The following is a 23,817-nucleotide window of genomic DNA, read 5'->3' on the forward strand; positions in this document are numbered from 1 at the left end:
TCCTACAATCTCTGAACCAAAATTATTATTATTATTTTTTAAAGATTTTATTTATTTATTCGACAGAGATAGAGACAGCCAGTGAGAGAGGGAACACAAGCAGGGGGAGTGGGAGAGGAAGAAGCAGGCTCCTAGCGGAGGAGCCTGATGCAGGGCTTGATCCCATAACGCCGGGATCACGCCCTGAGCCGAAGGCAGACGCTTAACCGCTGTGCCACCCAGGCGCCCCTGAACCAAAATTATTTAAAACCTGTTGGCAGGTCATAGTTTTCTAGGGAGAAGATCTGTAGCTTTCATATTCCATAAAAGGATAATATCCACTGCCGTAAGCAAACCAATAAATAATTTTGCCCCTTATAATATATCAGTGTTGAAAGCATGGGTTTGGGGTTTAATACGGCCAGTTGAAAGCAAGACATATTGTGAGAATGTCATCCCATGGTTTCATTCCCATGATAATTTTTTTTTAACGTAGCTCTGATGCATGCAGCAAAGCACCTTTTTTTTTCAGAGACTAAGCAGTAGATGGTTGAGAAAAGCTCTCAAACCGAAAGGAGGCGATATTTGATTAGCATAAAACATATTCCGGTCTGAAGAGCAAAGGGAAAAAAAATTACAGAATGCAAAATCAGCCTCGGGCTTTGTTGACCGTGCGCAGAGGAAGCTCGGCGTCCCCAGTTCTCCCGTGACACCCGGCAGCTCAACAGCAGACGGGAGCTCGGACACTGCAGGCAGCTGAGAAAGCTGGAGTTCGTCTGAGGCTGCCAAGGGTCCACCAGGCCCTGCCAAGTAGCCAGCTGCTGCCCAGGAAGAGTTTCCCACTGGCTCTGCCTCTAGACAGCTTGGCACTGTTTCTACTCTGGGAGGAGGAGAGAGGCCGATGGAGCACGGGAGCATCTGTCCACACTAGTGCAGGATGGATGCCCAGGCCCGCTCCCACGCCGAGAACCCAAGGGAGCGGGGGCACCTGAGGCAGAGTCAGGGCCACACTGCCTCACTTGTGGAAGACTCGAGATACCAGCTGAGGCCCGAGGCAGCAGGGCAGCCGTCCCTGAGTCTGCTAGCTGCCGTCAGCGGCTGGCGGGGAGAGCCGCCCCTGCTCTGATGGCAAGTTCCCATTTAGCGATGGGAGGCCGAAGGCAGGCATAGCCCCCTGCCAGCGTGAGCCAGTCTTGGCCTTTCCTTTTGGGGCTTCTCCCATGCCCAATTCCTTTTTGCTAGGAAAATCTCTCTGAAACCAGTCCTTTAAGGAGAAGGCAATGCACTACACGAGGAGAGATGACGGAAAAAAAAAAGGAAGGAAGGAAGGAAGGAAGGAAGGACAGATTGCAAGGTGCCTGCTCAGATGGTAAGAATGAGAAGGAATTCTCATGCTTTCGAGAGAGGTGGTCTGTACACAGTATTTTCTCTTCTTTGGTTTCTTTCTGACTGGCACACAAAGTAAGCTTCTATTATTGTGCCTTCAACGCCACCTGGGACTCTGAAAGCCACGGAGTGTCCTCCACCAGTGATGACTTAACAGCTCGCTCAATTACCTACCCTGAGCCTTGGAAAAATAAACACCCACACGCTTTTGTACTAAAGACTATTATTTCAGAGCAGAGCTTAGAACATTCACCAGGGAACATAGAGTCTGCTCCAACAGCCGCAATTCTGAAACTGTATGGGAAACCAAATCTACGAAGCAGAAGAGCCAAAGATGAAGTCCCCCAAAATGAGGGACTGCCGTCTATGGACCCGAGAGTATCTGTCCTGCTGACTTATTAGCAAAAGGCACACCGTCTATAGTGAATAAGGCTGTAGAGCCAGTGGAAACCCCCGGGCATGATGGGCATGGGCATAAGTTTAGGGGAAAGAATTTGCCTCACTTGGGGGTATATGTTTTCCCAAGAATTCACTGTAAAGGGGAGGAAATCCGTGGTCAATTCTTGTCCCCGGATCAAGAGCTTCCCCCATGGTCACAGGGTCCCCAGAGTGCCATCCTCATAACAAAATGGCACGAGTCACCAGAGCCGGCCTCGCACTCCCTTCAAGTACCTACCGACTTCTCAGAAAACAGCTTTCATCCTTGCTGATACTGTCGAATTTTCTAGAGACAGCGTAGCGGAGAGGGTGTGCCAAGAGCCCTAACACTCCCAGCACGCTTCTGTGCCTTGTAAACGGTCCGCTTTAATCCCTCCCCACGGCAGGCTGCCGTGCCTGCAGTCTCCCTTTGCGGCGGTCCCCTCTGAAGGTTTTCCGGCCCAGCTGAAGGTCCTGGCACAGCTTCTGCCATATTACCGTCACTGCCCTCACTCCTGCCCCGAGAGCCAGGGGGTTACACATTCGGTTCAGCAGTGACTGAGCCTCTGTCGTCTGCAAGGCGCATCAGTTGGCACAATGAGGGCGCGAAGATGAACATAGTGTGAAGCCTGTTTTCTAAGGGCTCAGAATCTAGTAGGGAAGAGTGACAGTCAATGGTGGGTTAACCTTCAGGGCAGAGGAAGTAAAGGCTCAAGAGACAGACAAGCGAGCTGACTGGCAAGCACAGAGAAGAACGATTCCTGCTGAACGGGGTTATTCAAGGAAGACTTCACGCAGGGCTGGGCATCGGTGTTGCGTCAGGCGGAAGTGGAAGATGGACATTGAAGGTGAAGAGCAAGGACACAGAGGTTTGAAAGGGTCCTTGGAGGAAGTCCGGATAAGTTTGGATGGAGACTGAGAGGGACTCACGACAGTGATTGGAAGCTCCTGGAGTGTCCACGTCTTGCGCAGGGAGTCTCAGTGGAGGGCCTGCCCACAGAACCAATCAGGAGCAGCATAAATCCGTGTGTATATAGATAAGTTGCGCTCTAATTACACGAAGAGCCTTGCGTATTACAGAATGCTTGAACACTCTTTGTATATAATACTTTCTTTAGCCTCATTTTCCAATACTTGAAGAAATTCCAGAGACTTTCCACCTTGGCAGACTTTACAGTCTTACATAATATGTTGAAAAGTATGGGGGACATTTTTTTGTAGCTATCTTTGACCCAGCTAGCGTTAGCTTGTTGTACTCTATGAAACATCTTCCTCAAAAATTACAAGCACCAAAGACTACAGAATAACGCACTTAAAAAAAAAAAAAAATCGACCAGAGCTGCAAAGGGTGATGGCAAGAGATCAGGAAGAAGACAATGCTACTACCATGCTGAGGTTTGAGAGCTGGATGTGTGGGGGGAAGACAGTGTGAGGCACTGAGGCACAGAACGCACGAGAAAGAACAGATCTGGAAGGATGAGGAGGGGCGGGTCAATGAGTTCATGTGGGGCCTGCTAAGTTTGAGGTGCAAATGAGGGCACAAGGACATGTCTTAAAACAGCCCTCAGAGAGTCACTTTTCTCTAACAGAGTAAATCAAAGCAGCCACATGACTGAACCTCACAACAAAACATTTTGAAATGAACCTGGGGTTATTTTTCATAAATTGCCAACTTTTCTCAAACTAAGGACATGTCACTGAATCACTCTGTGCAGTTTTTTTTTGCCATGTCCGTGAGGCAGCCCCTCTGTGAGACAGGCAGGACGAGAACTCCGTGACGGGTAGTCGTGGGCCTCAGCAGCGTCTATTCTAAAAACACAAGTTGGCCACTGCATCGAAACAAACATCTCCAGTCAGAGAAATGAAAAACAGTTATTTTCTTCTCCGTCAGGTGTCATTACTGACAAAGCTGAGTCTCCTCAGGATTAGGCGTAGAGCTATAGAATACTCTAGAAGCAGTGTATATGTGCTCAAGGACAAGTTGGCCACTGCATCGAAACAAACACCTCCGGTCAGAGAAATGAAAAATAGTTATTTTCTTCTCCTATCGGGTGTCATTACTGACAAAGCTGAGTTTCATCAGGATTAAGGATAGAGCTGTAGAATTTTCTAGAAGCAGTATATATGTACTTGATGTCACAAGGTGTGTAAACGATAGAATTGAAATCAATAGTAGGAGCCAACCTTATTTAATGCTTACTGGGTATCAGAAGATGAGATGGCCTATTCACTGATTCAGATGAGATCCTCAGGCTAGTAAGTGTTCTCTGACTGTCCAGCTGACACCCACCATTCATCAGATAGAAGAATGGGATCTTTCCCAGCTCCTCATTTCTTCCCAAGGTTCTTGCACCTCGAGCGCTGGGAGCAGGGTGAGCCCAAGTCTATTGTTCAGCCAGAGGAGGGGCAGTGATCCGTGGCACTCTGGGGGCAGCTGACGCAGGTTGCTCTCCTTTGCCTCCACCTGTGAGTCTGTTTATACCAAGGTCATGTTCATGAGTCTCATCCCCAAGGATCCTCAGGCTCTCAGAAGACATGCACAGGCACTCACCTTGCTGATAAACACGTGAAGTGCATGATAGGAACTCACTCATGGAGGGGACACTTGCTTTCCCTGGGAGCTGGAGGAGGAGCTGGTTGGAGTTCAGTGGAACCGAGGGAGAGAAGTTGAATGATGTTGATGAAGTCTGCAGAGAAAATAACCCTTGATCTGGGCCTTAAAGCATAAGTAAGATTTAACCAAGTAAAGCAAAGAGAGATGACATTCCGGGAAGAGGAAATAGCATTAAGAGACCCAGGAGCATGAGAATAGAATTTTCTGAGAATAAAAAATAATCTGGTGTGATGAAAATGGTGTCATGAAAAATGAAAATGGGTATAGGGTAGAGCAAGGACACAAGACTGAACACATGGCCTGTACTCACCCTTGATGGCATTATTATTATTATTATTATTCTTTTGTTATTATTAATACAAGAATCTGACCCAGAACTATGCTTTAGACTTTGCAAATAGCATAAAACCCTGAGAAGCTGTATTACTGATGGGAGGGCATTGTATTTCTCAAGTGTGTTGGAACAAAATAGATTGAAAACTACTATAGGAGCCATAGCATATCCCACCTGTGGTCTAGAAGGATGTATCTGGGTCAGAGAAGAGATGGAAATAGGATGAGCTAAAAGCTAATATGAAAGGACAGATATGAAAAATATAATAATCAATTGAAGAGGAAGAAGGAGAGGTTGGGTGAGAAGAACAAAATTAAGCAGTGAAACGAGCCATCGCTCTGAGCTCCAGGCCACTATGGTTGTGCTTCCAGAAACCATGGAGGCATGCGAAGACAGCCCCTTTCTGGGCTTGGTGCCCTCTTCATTGGCCACCAAAGGCAGGACCCTGAAGTGGATGATCCCAGCCACTCAAAGGGGCTCTCAAATCACATGGAGGCTGGCTGAATTTCTCCGTGGAAGCTAAGGGGGTGCCGCATGAAGATGCCCACCCTCGCCTACTCTCTCTGTAGGCAAAGAAAAGGTTGTAGATTTAAGAGTCCACGTCTTATTTTGTAAATTTAGTGTCATCCAGGAGTCTGAGAAATAGCGCTAAGAACCTCGAAGCTCTGTTGTCCTGGCATAGGGCCTTGTAGTCTGAGCCAGTCATAGGTGCCACCCTCTTAACTCCATTTCTTTCCTGTAGGGCCAATTCTGTGACATGGAACCCACACAAGATGATGGGCGTCCCTTTGCAGTGCTCCGCGCTCCTGGTTAGAGAAGAGGTACGGCTTTCCTGATTCATGGCCCCGTCCATCAGTGGCGTTTGGTAGAGTAAATATGTGTGGTGACAGAATCAGAATACAGGATGATTCACAGGCTGGAACAGTAAGCCATATCCAGAAAGGGGAAATTGTTCATGAGGATAATTATAATTATCCTGCTCTTATTTCCATGTATAGGATGGTTTTATTTTGAGTTGACAAGACAGGCATTGTTTCATACATTGTTAAATTGTACGTGTGTGCGTGTGTGTGTGTGTGTGTGTCTGGCTTACTTTATTTAGTATGATGTATTTATTTAGCATAGTAAATATTTAGCATAATGTTTGCAAGGTTCATTTGTATCATCGCATGTACCAAAATTTCATTCCTTTTGTGGCTGAACAATATTCCATTGTACAAATATACCACAGCTTATTTATCCATTCATCCTTCAGTGGACATTTGGGTTAATTCTGCTTGTTGGCTGTTATGAATAGAGCTGCTCTGAGCGTTTGTGGACAATTATTTGTTTGAATATCTGTTTTCAAACGATGGACCTGTTTTCAATGGAGGAATGGAGTTGCTGAATCATATGATAATTCTATATGTTCCTTATTGAGGACCTGCCAAAGTGGCTGAACCATGTTACTTTCCCACCAGCATGGAGGAGAGTTCCAACTTATTCTGCATCCTTGTCAACACTTCTAAGAAAACACAACCAAATTCAGCTCTCAGATTTGGGTCTTTGAACCATTTTGAGTTAATGTTTGTGTGTGGTGTGAGGTATGAGTTTGCATGCGGACATCCAGTTCTCTCACTACCATTTATTGAAGAGACTACTCTTTCTCCATGAATGGTCTTGGCACCCTTGTGGAAAACCAGTTAGCCACAGCTATATGGGTTTAGCTAAAATGTACTTGGGAAAAAGGCATAGAACATGTTAGGTTGTACTCAACAGGGTCAACAATGGGTCAAGAGAAACTTAGTGTTCATAAAATATTAATGGTTTTTAAAAAAGTGGAGTGTCAGGATGAGGAAGGTGGTAGTCTCCCACTGTCCTCTGGATAAACCAAGCCTTCAGTGCTTCCTTAGGTCAATGCCAGATTGCATATGGGAGCACATCAAGCTAGCGTTCAAACAGTGGGGAACAATTGGTGAACACGTGAGAGGGATGGTTGAAATAATTAAGGATGTCTAATTTAAAAAGCAAAAGAAACTTAAAGGGCTGGAGGATGGCAGCCTTCACAGTTTAAATGACTCTCAAGTGGGAGAAATTCATTTTTTCCTTGAGCTTCAGGGAACTGGGTCAGTAGCACTGGGTTTGATTTGATGGCACAATCAGAATATGCCATGATTTTAGGTCTGATTTCCGGTCAATGAAAGGAAAGCTTTTCTAAAAATTAAGCTTCCCCAGAGGTAATGAGTGCTTTGCATAGGAATAAAATCAGCACCAGGGGAAGTGATTGGAGATGGGACAGCCACTTATTAGTAAGAAGATAGAAAAGATTCCTTCATTGAGAAGAAGTAAAATAAAAGCTCTAGGATCCCTCCCAAATCCAAGAGTTTATGATGCTCTGACAGCATGTCCCTTATTGAGATATAAGGAATAATACCATTGTATAGGACTGTATTAAGTGTCCTATGATAAGAGAGTTCTGGGTTTAAAAAAAGCTTGAGATATTTTAGATGAAAGAGTTAGAGGGAAGTTTCGTTACTTCAGGGCATATCAGAGCCTTTAATATGCTGATATACATTGCAACTATCTTTGAAGAAGGGATTTATGATGTAGAGTTTTCTAAATTTATTTGACCCCAGGAATTTCTTTTACAGCAACTACTTGCTAGCACAGCAATTATTAGTGTACTTAAAATAGCTGGCCGCATAATGGTCTATAACTTTTTAATGGCTTGGAATCAGAGTGTTAACTCATCAAGGCCCTTTATGTAAAAAACATGACTTTTATTTATCCTTTTGTACAGTGAGACTGGTGCTGGCCAGCCTTTGAGAGGTCCTGTGTTTCCTCTCCCAGGTCCGCTCTATCCACCATTCCACAGTCTGGCGTGGTCTCCCTTATGACCAGTGACACCTTTCCATAAGCGAGCGTGCATGCCTAGCTTCTGTGACCACGAAACAAATTAGAAGCCCTGTTGCAACTGCAGTTTTCAATCTTACAGGTCTTCGAGTGAATTTTCTTTTTCAAACCCAATGTCATTCTACTGCTCTATTACAATTATTTAATTCCCCTTACTCTCAAAAAAGAAACAATGAATTCCACTGCAAACGAAGCCCCAGCTATAGGGTCGAGCCCAGCTTCATTGCCTACCATCTGATCTTTCAGGTCTCAGTTACCTAGTTGCATTACATTTGGTTTTCATTTGGTGATTTTTTTTTAAGGAATTCTCACTTCTAACTTCAACTAGGTGATCGCGTCTTAGTCTTCTCTTCTCTTGTCATGAGTCACAAGGAAAAAAACAACAAATGCCAAAGCTTCTGTAGAATCACAATTATACTGTAGATAATGAAAGAGTCAAAGGCTGCCTGTGGTTCGTGACAAATTGAAACGTGGTGGGGTTTCTGGTGAGGAGACTGACAGTGCTGTTTTAGTCAGAAAGCATGATTCATTCCCTGTTCTTTGGAGTAGTTCACTTTGCCACCCATTTTCCATGCTAAGCTTCTGGTGCTGGGGCAAAGGAAAGATCATTGGCAATGAAACGTCCCACTCTAACCACCACAAGCAACCGACTATAAAAACGCAGTACTAGCCACTCTTGAAAGGGGAACCTGGCATTTGAAAGATTGGCTATTTAACACGCCTCAGAATAACAATGTCTTTATTGTTTTAGATTTCAGCATATAAAAATAACAATAACCTATCTTAAAAGCTATGACTTCCAAAGAGGACTCAAACCCTAACAGCCAAATGATAAAATACTTGAACTAAGTATGAATGAAACACTAGAATAATCACACTATTAGTATTTTACAGAACCAAAGAGTTTCTTTTTTTTTAAGATTTTATTTATTTGACAGAGATAGAGACAGCCAGCGAGAGAGGGAACACAAGCAGGGGGAGTGGGAGAGGAAGAAGCAGGCTCATAGCGGAGGAGCCTGATGCGGGGCTTGATCCCATAACGCGGGGATCACGCTCTGAGCCGAAGGCAGACGCCCAACCGCTGTGCCACCCAGGCGCCCCAGAACCAAAGAGTTTCTGAAGTATTTTAATTACAACAAAACCAAAATAGCAGGATGGTCCCTCAAAGAACGAACATTATACTCTGATTATGATTGTTTCTAAGGAATCACAGCCTCTTAAAAGGAGAGTTAAAGCTTATATGCCCTTGTTGTTAACCTGTAGTTACATTTGACCCTGAGCCATTTATCCCACAGAACTGACCTATCTAAACAGCTCATACTGTCCAGATATTGGTCTCATTTTATTTTATTTTTCACTTTTTTAGAGAGAGAGAGAGCATGCACACATATGCACAAATGCATGAACAGGGATGGGGAGGGGCAGAAGGAGAGAATCTTAAGCAAGCTCCATGCGGAGCCCGACTCAGGGCTCGAACTCATGACCCTGAGATCACAACCTGAGCTAAAATCAAGAGTCAGACACTTAACCAAACCAAGCCACCCAGGTGCCCCTTGGCCCCACTTTAAACATTTGATTCTCCCTGCTTTCTTTCTCCAGGAAGTTCCGTGTCCCTATAAAAATGTTTTTCCTTCATAATTTTCCCCACAACGCAAATCTAACAGAGCCCCTGATCAAGTCAGTAGCGCTGCCTAAGTTTTCTCTTTTCTTCTAGGGGTTGATGCAGAGTTGCAACCAGATGCATGCCTCCTACCTCTTCCAGCAAGATAAGCACTATGACCTGTCCTACGACACTGGGGACAAGGCCTTACAGTGCGGACGCCACGTCGATGTTTTCAAATTATGGCTAATGTGGAGGGCGAAGGTGAGCACGTGTACATTGACCGAGTGTCGCCTAAAGACAGAAACTATATCTGGTGACCCTTTTATGAAGTTAAACATTGATCTCCAAATCGAAAACTACCTGAGATTGTTTCTTTGATCCCACATCTAGATATCCGCCTCCTGCACGGGCAAGGACAGAAGCCAAGTTGCTTCTAATACTCACTCATCTAGAAAGCAAACCCAGGTTGCTTTTACAACAGAACATCTGGATTCTTTAGAGGCGTGTTGTTGTTGTTGTCTCTCAACTCTTGGTTTTTACGCAGTGATTGATCCCTCGGGGAGGATGATGCCCTCTTTTTGTTTGGAGGACAAAACCCAGCACGGTAGCTTCCTTTCCACATTTCAAGGGATATCGTCTAGTTACAAAGCTTTTTCTTTTTTTAAAAAAAAAAAAAAAACCCTGGAACTACCCAGTGACCTCCTTTTGTAAGGTTTCTCCATTTAGCCCAGAATTTAACTACACTTGATCGCTCCTCTCAGAAACAGAAACTCTGTAAGCAGCCTTCAAAGAGGATACCTGCATGCTGAAATGTAAGCAGGCTGGAAAGATCAAAGCTTTTCTTTCTCATTTGGACCAGATTCCTGATTTCAATGTCACGAATCAGTGACTTCCCACCTGGTTTCATTTACCTCCCACAGGAGGCAATGGCCAATGCCAGCTTGACGTGCCAGAGACACCCAACTGCTAGAAAACCCATCCGCTCAAAGAGTCCACAAGGGAAACTTGACAAAGGAAACGAGAAAGGGCAAGGTTAGAGGGAGGCTGGCATGCCCCGCGGTCCTCTATGTTGGAGGGAGGGGCCACAGATTGGGCTGGATGGTTTCTCAGTAGCCCACACAAACAGGGGGCCCTTCCATCCAGGGGACGCAAGATAACTTGGTCGGCACGAGTGTGACCTGCCAGGATGAGACCACAGACTGTGCTCTTGCCCGGGTCTGTGTGAAGAGGCAGGAACCACGTTCACAGCAGCAAGTTCCCTCTGCCGCGGCTTGTAAGACGTTTCAAAGTCAACTGAATGCCTTGAGCAGTGAGAGAGGCAGAGAGCTGACAAGAAACCGAGAGGGCTCGGGAGTGAAATAATGCAGTCAGCAATAATGCAGTCATCTTACGGAAGCTTCCTTAGATCTATTCAGGAAAAAGGCAGTTTAAATAGAAAGATGGTCTCACTTAGTGCAGAAATAACTCTTAGAGGGTTTCTGGGGTTGGCTGGGCTGACATATTCTCAGACAGACCTCCGTAAGGGTCTGTGGCCGGCTGAATTTCCTCTGAGCGGCTGCCTGGAGTTGTTCCCCTGGTAAAGGTGGTGGGATGGGCAGGGGCCCCTTCCTCTCTCGAAAGATGAGAGCCTGACAGGGACACTTCCTGGGTCCCCACCACCCAAGATGAGACTCATTCTGTTGGAATGAGTCTCGTTTGGCAAAAATAACTAAATCAAGAACAGGAATTATTGGCGTCCTCTCAAATCGTTTAAAAATGAGTAGGTTTTTCATTTCCTTAATTGCTGGGAATCAAACAACGAGCGTGAACATCAGCTGGGTAGTTGAGGAGAGCTCGATCTGTAGATATTGTTCAGGATCAGCCTTCCCGCCCCCTTTCCCTGCGGTGTTTCTATTAAGACGACGATCATTAGCTATATTCGCACAGAAGTGCTCCTCTCATGGTTCATCAGTTCCTGCTGCTCCTTTTCCATCTGAAGCCCCCTCGCCAGCATGGGGCAGCGGTTGGCTGTAAGAGAAAGAACTCGGAGGCCATCAGGTGTGAATGAAACAACAGGAACGACTGAAGCCTGAAATAAGGGCCAAGGATCTAGACCCGAACGCACTGAAGCAGAGGCATCAGAAGAGGGAAGAAAAAAAGAAAAAAAACAAGGAACGACCTCAGCGGCCACGTAATTTATCCATAAATGAGGGGTGCGTATTCCTTTAATTCCTCAGGCCAAACTCTGAGTATCTAGACACGGAAATGGCAAAAACTTCATTTGCTTTTCGACCTAAAGCTGCATGTTTTGCAAAATGAAATGGTAATAGTGAAAAGCCCTAAGCTCAGTCCTGCAATCCAGAAGAGGGGGAAGGGTAATCACACTTTTGTCGGAGCTCTCTAGTGACGCCAGCCAGGGAAGAAGTCATCCTGCCCTCAGAAGAACCGAAAAAGAGTTGGCTATGACATTCTATCTCGTATCTCCTCAGGCATGAGAAAAGGATCTGCAAAAACAACCCTGAGGAGCAGGCAGCTTTCATCAGGAAACCCTGTTACTGGATATGCCTGGAGAACGCGGTATTCAAGTGAAGCCACATTTTCTCCTTAGCAATACAAACCGCATGAAAACTAGTAACCTAACTATAAATATTCCTTAATCTGTTAATGACTAATGGAGCTAAATGCACTAATGACAGCCATCACATTAAGCCCAAGAGAACTTGATGAAAGCAACTGTAGGCAAAAAAATAAGCCTCTTGATGTGAATGCTAGCAGGCAGTCCAGGCGGTAATACCATATGTAAGCCTGTCATGAGCAGAGGCCCTGTGCCTGCCCTCAACTCTGTTCTTAGTGAGGAGATCTTTCATTTTGTCTGTATTTTATTAGAGAATGCTAAATACGACTTGATGATTATTTTCCAGATTTTACAGATTTCCTCAGTGGTTAAAATTCAGTGTAGATAGAAAAAAACAAAAAGAAAGAGAGGAAGGAAAGAAGGAAAGAGAAAGAAAGAAAAAGAAAGAAGAAAGAAAGAAAGAAAGAAAGAAAGAAAGAAAGAAAGAAAGAAAGAAAGAAAGAAAGAAAGGAAGGAAGGAAGGAAGGAAGGAAGGAAGGAAGGAAGGAAGAGAGAAAAAATGAACATACCTTAATTTTAGGTCTACAAGCATGGCTTACTATGTAACTACCTAGTTTTCATGGTAAATCTCTCTGTGTATGGTTATGCATATCAGCAGATTTCCTTATCATTTTCTGTGATTGGCCTCCCTCATTAAAAATGTAGATAACAGAGGGACTGGCAAATGGCTGAGAAAAAAAAAAATACCAGGAGAAAACTATTAAAGGGAAAGTAATGCCAGGCACCCTTTGCTGAGTGACTGAATGAATGTTCACTTTCTCTCTAAAATATTAATTTATTTTAATAAGTATGTAATGAGTATCTGTTATTGGGCCTGATGCTGGGTGAGATGAGGGGACCACAATTTTCCAGACGAGGTAAGATAAATGCACAGATAACCATCACATAAGACAGAACATACCTGGTTGTAAAAGAGACACAGACGCACCTTGAGAAGTTAAAGGATGGAGAGCCCATTCCTAGTTTGAGAGCCAAGAATGATTTATTAAGAGGTTGCCTCGGAGATGGGTCTAGAACAGGATAGGTACAATACGTAGGATTTCAACCAGCAGAACTACATTATCAACACAGTTAACCTGGTGCCGATAGAAATGGTTCCTCAGAACATACTGTGTAAAAACACTGCCCCAGGGATTAAAAGTAGATTTCCATTCATTCATCCACTCATTCAACAAACATACATTGAGCACCTAATATATGCCAGCCCTGCTGGTAGGAGGGGGACAGTAGTGAGCAAAAGAAACACCTTGTGGAATGTGTATTTCAGCCAAGTCAGTCCAAACCAATCCTAAGCGTGTGGACAATGAGGGAGAAAATAAAACCATCTTTCTCCCGAAGCTCCCTCAGCGTAACTCAGACAACAGCGTCCAGACTTTCACTTAGGCGTGCCCCTCAGAGATCTCAATTTCCCTCATAGCAACCCAGAGCATGGTAATGCCACGCCTGATCGAGTTTTCCAAGGGCTGTCGTCACTCTCAGAATAACAACTGTGGCATAGGACAGCAACTCAGCAAGTATTTGATGAATGAGTACATTTTGGAGAATCTCCTAAAAACCTTCAAAACCTTGAAAATAAAATATGGATCTTATTCGCATAAATACCCAACACGCAGAGACAGGCTTCAAAGGGCACACTAGAGTTTTCGCTTCCCCTTGGACCTTTTTAGCTTACAACTAAAGGGATGGTTGGGTTACTCCTGATCTTCTCGAATGAAGTCCTAGACTAGCAAAGGCCAGAGGGCTCCCCCTCCAGTCTGCGATAATCCCAGTGCCTTTGCAATACAACCAAACTCCTTTTCAGAGCATTCGTTTTACCTTACCGTGCCCCTGTGTGGCAGGGAAATCACACAGGCACCACCTTTCCCAGGAGACCAGTAAAAAGATTAGCCAAGGTCATGGGGCTGGCCAGGGTCAGAGTCCTGTTGGTCCTGGCCATATCCTGGATCAGGTACGTGCAAGTTTAAAGCCAACCCTACACTGGTTCAAAGGGTCCAGTTTGGAGAACAGTTAACTTCTCTCCCTCCTACCTAGGGTCCATCCCCAGTATACCCAAACTGCCAGATCAGTCCAAACCAACCCCAAATCCTTGGCACCACAAAGTCATAGAGCGCATGGTATAGGCTGTGGCCTGGGTGTTCAGGCATCAATCGGGACCCATCCTTGGGGTCATCAGGAACCAGTCAGACTCTCTGATTCATCAACTAGGGCAGCAATCTCCATAGAAAAGATTCCTGAACCCATCAGATTTCTTTTAAGGCTTCAGATGTTAAAGTCACTGGCTATGCTGAGATGATGAGACCGTCAATAGGAGTGTGGGCCCGTCTTACGTCCATTACAGCTGCTCCCTCCAGTTTCCATGTTGGGTTAGTCACTGGTTGGCCTCTTCTAAGTGCTCCTGGGATGCGCATTAGCTGTCTTCTAAGCTTTCTATGAGCGCTCCACAAATGCTGGGGGAGTTAGGAGGAAAGCCATTTTGAAAAGTAATTCCCTGGAGTGTCCCAAGGTCTGTTAAACAGCTCCAGTCCATGGCTGTAGTGTTGTTTTTCGCAAGCCCAGATCCTGGGCTTCCACAGCCGGAAACAAAAAGACCTCCCTGATAATGTTCGCCCGTTACAAACATATGAGTGATTTATCCCCAGAGGAGAAATCTAATGAGCTTTGCAGAATGACAGGCTAACAAAGCATCTGTGTGCCCCTTAAAGATTCATATATTCATTTGTTCAACAAATATTCATTGAGTACCTACCCTATTTGTTCTATAATGGGAGTACATTGGTGAACAAAAGCAGGGTCTGGAAATGGTAAATTTTCATGACGGACAGGAGCTAAGCAGGCCTGCTGGGGGCTCTCTGGTGCTGCTGCTTCTCCGCAGGAAGAGAACAGCCCAGCCTCCTGTCATTAATGACTTCCATAATTACCCCTCGGAATGGCAGAGGCAAATTTTCCCCTTGAGTAATCAAAATAATTGCCTAGAGAATGGGGGCTCGGGAAGAAAAGGAATCCTCGGTAGGGAGCTGTGATGACATGAAAGGAACAAAAACACCTGAGGGGAGAGCATCAAAGGAGAAATCATCACCAGGGAAGGCTCTGGAAGCAGAGTCTTATGCAAGCAAAGTGGGGACCAGAGCGGAGGCGGAAGTGGCAGAGAAAGCCTCAGTCTCCGGAGAGATTAGTCCCACAGAGAGCCCACCCGCCTTTCTCAGCCTGCCTGATAAGCTTTCTTCTTTTCTTATTCAGGGCACTACTGGGTTTGAAGCACATATTGATAAGTGCTTGGAGCTGGCAGAGTATTTATACAATATCATAAAAAACAGAGAAGGATACGAAATGGTGTTTGATGGAAAGGTGCGTATTCCTGTCCCTATGATCCCCAAAAGTTGAGTCAGTTCCAGTTCCTACCAGTTCTCATCACTGATTTTTTTTTTTAAGTCAATTATGTATTGTCTAGGTAAGCAGGACCATTACCAAGGAGAAGCTGGGCTGATGGGGTTGCTGTTCTGAGCTGTAGTAAAAAAATCAAACTCACAAAACAGTAACTCTGTATAGTGTGGTGAAAGTCAGGCACTCCAGAAGCGATAATGGATTTAAAACAGATTCTATTCGGAAGCTGCAGAATAGATTTGAAATGTGCTTGGAATTTTCTCAGTTGCCACGATGGGCCGAGTATGAATGTTACTTTCCTCCTTGTAGCCTCAGCACACAAATGTCTGCTTCTGGTATGTGCCTCCAAGTTTGCGTGTCCTGGAAGACAATGAAGAGAGAATGAGCCGCCTCTCGAAGGTAAGTGATACAGGCTCCTCTGGTCCAGACATTGGTGCATCCATTGGGCCTTGCACATGTGAGGCGTCTCTCTGACATGCGTTTCTAGGAGAAATCCACCTTGACCTTGGTGTACAGGCCCACGCCCCTTCATGGGCTCCTACAGAACCAGGCCATTCAGAGCTGGTATATCCAGACTTCTGACTACTCTGTTTGCTTCTTTTCTTCTGAGAGCAAATTTATGAGAGCTTAAAATAAGCAATCAGGTGACAGCTTTCCTGCCATTCACGATGCAGTAAGAATCCAGGACAGGCAGGAAGTTGCCTGTCCTGCCTAGCAAAACCTGTGTTATAAGCACAGAAAGAGACTTCAGGCACCAGCAATGGTTAGAAATCAGAGCTGAGGCTGTCCCTCTTGAGATGCCAAGGTCAAGGCTACCCTGTGGAGTCTTTAGAGCTGTGGTGAACCCCAGAAGGTATCGCGGCAGGAAACAATACTAATGGCCACTGTGTAGAGCGCATGTTGTGTCCCAGGCTCAAGTCCTATCTAGTTTTAGATCACTCAACTATCATAAGTGTTAGAGACGACTAAAGAAGACGATCTGGGTGATACAAACAGACTTCATTTACCACTTCATGAAGCAGACAGCCTCCATTCCCAGGGATCCAGAGAGCTGCAAAATAAGGTGGAAAGCAAGAAGCTTTTATAGAATAAACAATAAGGAAGAGGAAGAGAAAGATAGAAAATGAATAAGGAGAGGCACCTGGGTGGCTAAGTTGGTTAAGTGTCCAATTCTTGACTTTGGCTCAGGTCATGATTTCGGGGTCATGGGATGGAGCCGCGTATCAGGCTCTCTACCGGGCATGGAACAAGCTTGAGATTCTCTCCCTCCCTCTGCCCCCCCCCCCATTTGTGTGCATGCATGCATTCGCTCATGTGCCCTCTCTCTCTCTCTCTCTAAAAAAGAAAAGAAAAGAAAATGAGTAAGGAACAACAAAATAAGTATAGAGCCTAGGGTTGGCTTGGCACTGGGGATGGGCTAAGTGGATATTCCATGTTTCTGGTCAAGCAGAGCCTTTACAGGGTTGTGAAAGTTAAATGTCCATTTCCTGATGTGACATCTGGGCAGGAGCACATTAGAATCAGCTTGAAGCTTTATAGAAAACACTGATGACCAGGTATTAACCCTGAGAATTTAACTCAGTTGGTTTTGGATGGGCTTGGGAATAGTTCTAAAAGTTCTCCAGGTGATCCCAATGTGCAGCCTAAGCTCAGAGCCACAGACCTAGAGGAATGCATGGAAGAAAGCTGCTAGGATGGGGATCCATCGGTGCATGTGTCTGGGTAGGAGGAGTCATGGTTGTGTTTGAAGTTTTAATGAAGTTGACTCATTTGCTCATTCCAAGAAATCAAGCCCAAGATGTGGGAGGGAGGGAGGGTGAGGGTCACATTGGAGAAGATGATAGGGAGACAAAAAGGGGCCTATTGTCGTTTGAGGGAAAAGAATTCATATTTTTTCCTGATGTTTTATGGTGTGGCTTCTTCACAGTATGTATCATCTTACCAATAACTAATTTTATTTAACAAGTTAGTTAGAAATTAGATGTTTCCATTTTTATTGGCTCTACCTCTTTAATGAACCTATTGACCAGACAGAGAATCCATGGAATAATTTGGCCGATTTAATTTGTTGAATCAATTCATTATTGCTGGGCTGAGGAATGGGGCAAGATGGGAAAACAGAACAGAAAGTGGTTTTTCCCATCACTTTCTGAGCAAAAATCAACTCTGAATTCCCCCCATATCAATACAGCTCTCTTCAGATGCCTCTCAGGTTTTAGCAAGTCACATGAACTGTGATGGGAATGGAGATTATTTCTTGGGGAGAGCCATTGGGATATTAGTCAACTATTTTTACACAGTTGGTAATTCAAATTTGAAAGTCGGGGGATTGCAAAATGAGTTCTCTTCATTTTTTCCTCTCCTGTGATTCCATTTTCCTGACTGGAATACAGAGAATTCAGCAATTCAGAGTTGGAATTCACAACAGAACCACATAAAATATCAAGGTTAACTTTTGTTTATTTATGTCAATAATTTTTCAGAGTTTCAGAAGTTTCTTCTTAAGTATAAAGCCCTTAAAGTATAATGTCCAGGGACCAGTGTATCTTCACACACTCACACACACACACATGCACACAATCCCAGAGGAAAAACAGTGGAGGTAAAGTAAAATAGATCACCTGTTCTATCCAGTATGGTATCAGTAGCCACATGTGGCATTTAAATTTAAGTCAATCAAAATTAGATTCAACCAGAAATTCACTTCTTCACTTACACTGGCCACACTCCAAGGGCTCAACTTGTGATCAGTGACTATTGTATCAGATAGTGGAGATATAACACATCTCTATCACCACATAAAGTTCTCTTGGTCAGCGCTGATATAGACCCAAAATGGGAGGAAATGTGGAGTCTTCTGTGCGGCATATGGCAAAAGAGAATTAAGTTAAATTCCGGACCCTCCAAGGAAGAATTCCTCTTTGTGCCCTCCTGTCTTGGTACACGGCTTAGCATACAGTAAGGGGCTCAAAAATGTTTGCTGAGATACAGTGCCGTTTGCACATGCCAGAACAGGGAGCAGAAACAACATTTAGGAAACCTACTAGTGGATCATAGGCCTTTCCCCAGAGCTCACACTGATGTGGGGACAGATATCTAGGCAACGAGTGGTTATTATGAAACAACCAGAGTCAACAACTTCGTAAGGGAGGCTGAGATTTGGGTTGGTGCCTTTCCTGCTGCCTGGTCAGGACTGTGAGTGTGCAAGTGGCCCATCATCACTGAGGCACAGTGGACACAGAAGGCCTAGGGTGCCACATGACCATAGGCAAATGCCTTAGACACCAGCAGGACCAGCAGGTGGAATCCATGCAGACATTCATCAGACAAGAATCCTGGTTCTTCATCATCACCTTCATCTTGTATTTTATTCCATTGTATTTGATCATTATCTGCATATCTCATCCCAGCATCTACCAGTCCTATGATGACTAGTGGACTTCCAAAAGGTCAACAGTGGATTGAAAAGTACATTGGTAAGGAAGTAGATTGGCCTCCTATTTAAGGTGACACTCTTCCAAAGTCTATGTTGTGAAATGTAACAAGGAATTTAATTGGTGAAATTTGAAGTGTTAGGATTCCTACTTATGGTTATTCTGCTTTTGCATTTTTCCAAGAATTTCACTCATGTTTCCAAGATTTTGAAACAAAAAGGTTCTATGATACATAGTGAAAAAATAATTTCTGTGATTCCGTGACGCTTTAACCTGAGCTTTCTTGGGAGAAACAAATGTGGATTCACATTATGGGATAGTTCCCTGGTTATTGTTTTCTAAGGAATTGAAAAAGCTAATAACTCAAGGGAGAAAACGATAAGAATTCATAAGGCAGCCCCAAGAGCTCCTGCTGAGTAGGTCTTTAGTGAAATCTTCGACATGCAGCCTCTCTTTCCTGACTGTCTTTATTCAACAAAACCAAGAATGTGACCAAAAGAAAGCATCTAGAAATAAGTGAAAAAGCTATATACTCATCAGAAGAGTCAGAATCTTATTTTACTTCTGAACTTGCAATTAGTGATTATGCAATGAAGTAGACGTTCCATGTTCCTGCTGATTTTAGTTCATCCACATTTTCTGCAAGCAACCAAAAGTCATATGTATTTAGACAGCTGTGATTTCTCTGACCCAGCTAGCTTCAGCAACTGTAGGGATTCAATCTGACTTTACACCAAAAGTTGTTTGGGATGATACTGTTACCATTTAAATTTTTGACCTTTGATTTGATTTGATTTATCTGAAAAGTTAGAGATGATTCTCTTCAATAATAAATACCATTTCTATGTGGTTTTGCTTAGATTCCCCATGAAAATGAAATCAGAGTTTAATTCACTGAGTAAAGCATTACCATTATTTTTTATCAGTTCTGAAGAACAAGCGTGATTTATTACACAAATAAAAACTAAGCAATAGTTATGTGATTCTTCCTGAAATTCCTGCAGGCACATGGATTTGGAATTCCTTTTCTAATTTGGGATTTATCTTCCCAGGAACACATTGATTTGCCATCTCTCACAGCACAAAGTGATAAATTTCATGTCCTTATGCTAGAGTATTCTAGGAGATCCACTTTTAAAACTTAATCCCAGACTTGAGATATTTAAATTCTTTTTCATACTTATTCCCTGGGATGAGCCCAATGCTCTGTGTACATCCTCAGTCCTTTAGGGGAAAGAAGGATCAACCCAACAGAAACATTCCTCTCTATATTACCTTCCTGTGTAATGAAAGGGCAGAAAGAGACTTAAGAACACATTAACCTAGAATCAGAAAATCCCGGTGCTGGAATCATCATGCACATTCATTTTTAGATGAGGAAATCAGGTTTAGGATGTGAACTGAGGTGAAATGAAAGTGAAGGTAAACTCTGTCCTTGGTTTTCTATTTGGTAACTAATAAATAATTGGGCCTTATGGGAAATATGTCAATTTTACACATTGAGTCTTTGTTTTGGGTTGTTTTTTTTTTTTTTACATTTATTTGGTCTTATTTTTAAAATTTTAATTCTAGTACAGTTAGCATATAATGTTGTATTAGTTTCAGGTGTACAATATAGTGATTCAACACTTTCATACATCCCCTGGTGCTCATCACAAGTGCCCTCCTTAATCCCCATCACCTATTTCTCCCATTACCCCCCCCAAAAAAAACACCCCTCTGGTAATCATCAGTTTGTTCTCTACAAGTAAGAGTCTGTTTCTTGGTTTGCCTCTCTCGTTTTTCTTTGATCATTTGTTTTGTTTTTTAAATTCCACATCTGAGTGAAATCATATGGTACTTGTCTTTCTCTAATTGACTTATTTCACTTAGCCTGCTACTCTCTAGATCTATCCATGTTGTTGCAAATGGCAAGATTTCGTTCTTTTTTATGCATGAATAATATTCCATTGTGTGTGTGTGTGTGTGTGTGTGTGTGTGTGTACATATATATACACCACCTTTTCTTTATCCATTCATCAATCAAAGAACACTTGGGCTGTTTCCATAATTTGTCTATTGTAAATAATTCTGCTATAAACATAAGGGTGCGTGTATCCCTTTGAATTAGTGTTTTTGAATTTTGGAGGTAAATGTCCAGTAGTGTGATTACTGGATCGCAGACTAGTTCTATTTTTGACTTTTTAAGGAAACTCCACACTGTTTTCCACAGTGGTTGCACGAGTTTGCACTCCCCACAAGAGTGTAAGAGGATTCCTTTTTCTCCACATCCTCATCAACATTTGTTGTCTCTTGCATTTGTTTTAGCCACTCTGACAGGTGGGAGATGATATCTCACTGTAGTTTTGATTTGCATTTTCCCGGTGATGAGTGATGTTGAGCTTCTTTTTATATGTCTATTGGCCATCTGATGTCTTCTTTGGAGAAATGTCTTCTGCCCATTTTTTATTTGGATTTTTTGTTTTTGGGGTGTTGAGTTTGATAAGTTCTTTATAGATTTTGGATACCAACCCTTTATCAGATATGTCATTTGCACACTGAGTACTGTGAAAATGAAAACCTCATGTAAACCAATGGTTATTTAAGTGTTGATGTTCAAAAGTCACATGTTCATAACCGCATTCGATTTGAATGAAGCTATTCTTCATTAAAATGAATCCAACTATGATGTAAGGTAGAGTCCCCATTTTGAACTGAGTTACTTACTATGTATATCTAATTAAGTCTAAAGCTCCCTGACAGCCATTCCTGGTTACATATTTGCAGCAATGAACTTAAATGATCAAATGTTATATTTGCAAACTCCAATGGTAAAATTTACGTGAAGAGATCATACACACAGACTTAAGTTAAATGTGTTCCTCTTCCTACATAGCTATCCCTATTATTCTACTCTTTATAATCAGTAAGGACTTGGGCAGCCCTCAATGTGCACACAGTGCTGGTAACCAAAAGACATAAAGGACACTGTGTCTGCCCTTCAGAGATTGCAGTTTCAAAATGGCGGAGATGAGATGTATTTTCTTGTAAGTCATAAGACAATGGGAAATACTCTGTAGACAGACTCTATGGGTAAGGGCCATGTATTTACCACTTTAAAGAGAAAAGATGCTACTGGACTAGGGAGTCAGGAAAGGCTTCATCGTGGTTGGAGGTCTGTGGTGGAGTGTTGGGGTGCGTGTAGGGTGTGACCTGGAAGAGAAAGGGGACTCGGAGCCAAGACAACAAGTGTGACACAGTAAGACTGAGGACAAGTGTGAAGGGGAAAAAAATATATGTGGCACATTCAAGGGATATTGACTGTAGGTTTTGTCAGAGTTGAAGATTGAATTTAGTGAGCACTGGAAGATGAGTCCTCAGAGCTGGGGGACAAAATACCTTCGTGCTGAGCTCGAGAGTTTGAACTTCATCTCATACAGAGTCGTCAGAGAACTGCTGACACTGTGATCATTCTGGCATATGTGTGGTAAACTCTCGTTGGTGATCCACGTCTGTAATGTTAAGTCCTTGTGGGCTCTGCTTTGGGCCTCAGCTGATTTTCATTGTGGTTAAGGAACATATTTCAAAAAATCTTATAAACTGAGATAATACAGAAGGAGAATGAAAAGAACCTGGAAGGCTTTAGGGTCTCAAGAAAGAAAAGTGCTTTAAGGCCTCAAAAGTCTGCTTATTTTCAGACATCACTTGATATTGAGGCTTACCTCTTGGTAACCATTCTCTGAGCTATGTTCTATTTCCAGTGTTTTCACAGGTACTGAGGAATAAAACAAGAAGCCCTCCCCCAAATGTTGTATTGCTAAACTATTTAGCCTTAGAACCAATATCCAATTCTTCCCATTCTCCCAAATCCGTAACTACAAGTTGTTAAATAACAAAAACTCAACTGAATATATTTTAAAGATATAATTGGCTTTAGGCAGCATCCCATCTAGGAAGTAGAGGGGAGCTCCAAGGGGCTACAGAAAGGGAGAGGTTTTTATTTTATTTATTTTTTTTATTTTAATGATTTTTTATTATATTATGTTAGTCACCATACAGTACATCCCCGGTTTCCGATGTAAAGCTCGATGATTCATTAGTTGCGTATAACACCCAGTGCATCATGCGATACGTGCCCTCCTTACTACCCATCACCGGTCTATCCCATTCCCCCACCCCCCTCCCCTCTGAGGCCCTCAGTTTGTTTCTCAGAGTGAGAGACTAAGGGAGAGGTTTTTAAAGGCAGGACAGGGAAGTCACAAACAGAAAAGAGAATTATTTTGGGTGAGCTCACCTTTCTTTGGGGAAAAGGGTCTTATTAGGTGATTACCTCATGTTTCTTTGGGGGAGCCAAAGAAGTTAAGACTATAGTTAAGACTATATTTCTGGGGGAAGTTGAAACTATAGTTAGGTTAGGTATGAAGCCCAGAGTTGGTGACGTGGCCTAGCATGGCTCCATTAGGGGTCTGCAGTTTTCTTTTTCACAAAGTCAAGGATGACACGGAACACACCTGAGAGCCTATCACTTATTATTCATCTTATCACCTCCAAGAATTTGGATGTGTTAAACTGCTCTAGTGCTCTGATCCCCAAAAAACTTGGAGATAATTCCTTTAAGGGAAACAAATATGAGTCAGGTTGTTTAGTTAAAAACTAAAAATGCTACTTGATATTGGGTTCTTTTACTAGTGGAAGAGTCCCCAGGGGTCACCATGTGGCTCTGGTCTCCCCCACAGGTGGCCCCAGTGATTAAAGCTAGAATGATGGAGCACGGGACCACAATGGTCAGCTACCAGCCCTTGGGAGACAAGGTCAATTTCTTCCGCATGGTCATCTCAAATCCCGCAGCAACTCACCAAGACATTGACTTCCTGATCGAAGAAATAGAACGCCTTGGACAAGATTTATAATATCATAGCTCGCTAAGCTGTTGCAATTCTCTAGGTAGACAATTAAGTTGTCACAAACTGTGTGGATGTATTTGTAGTTTGTTCCAAAGTAAATCTATTTCTATATTGTGGTGTCAAAGTAGAGTACAGTTTAAAAATCCAAGACATTGCTCCTTTTACAAATCCTTTCCTAAGTTTAGAATACCTCTCTAAAAATTAGTGACAAAAGGCTGTGTTCTAATCAATAATGAAAAGCTTAAAATTGTTATAAATACTTCCCTTACTTTTAATAGAG

At 43.2% G+C, this 23,817-nt stretch overlaps 1 protein-coding gene across 1 annotated transcript in view; it reads left to right on the forward strand.

Moving 5' to 3' along the window:
* Nucleotides 1–23,543, forward strand: part of GAD2 (glutamate decarboxylase 2) — a 76,737-nt gene extending 53,194 nt beyond the window's left edge. Inside the window, exons 12-16 of the mRNA XM_026478919.4 lie at nucleotides 5,473–5,551; nucleotides 9,337–9,486; nucleotides 15,077–15,184; nucleotides 15,530–15,619; nucleotides 23,370–23,543. Coding sequence (XP_026334704.1) covers nucleotides 5,473–5,551; nucleotides 9,337–9,486; nucleotides 15,077–15,184; nucleotides 15,530–15,619; nucleotides 23,370–23,543 — 601 coding nt within the window. The remainder of the gene's footprint in view (nucleotides 1–5,472; nucleotides 5,552–9,336; nucleotides 9,487–15,076; nucleotides 15,185–15,529; nucleotides 15,620–23,369) is intronic.
* Nucleotides 23,544–23,817: the final 274 nt, after the last annotated feature.

Source organism: Ursus arctos, unplaced genomic scaffold, assembly GCF_023065955.2.
Source record: "Ursus arctos isolate Adak ecotype North America unplaced genomic scaffold, UrsArc2.0 scaffold_30, whole genome shotgun sequence".
Classification (NCBI taxonomy): domain Eukaryota; kingdom Metazoa; phylum Chordata; class Mammalia; order Carnivora; family Ursidae; genus Ursus; species Ursus arctos.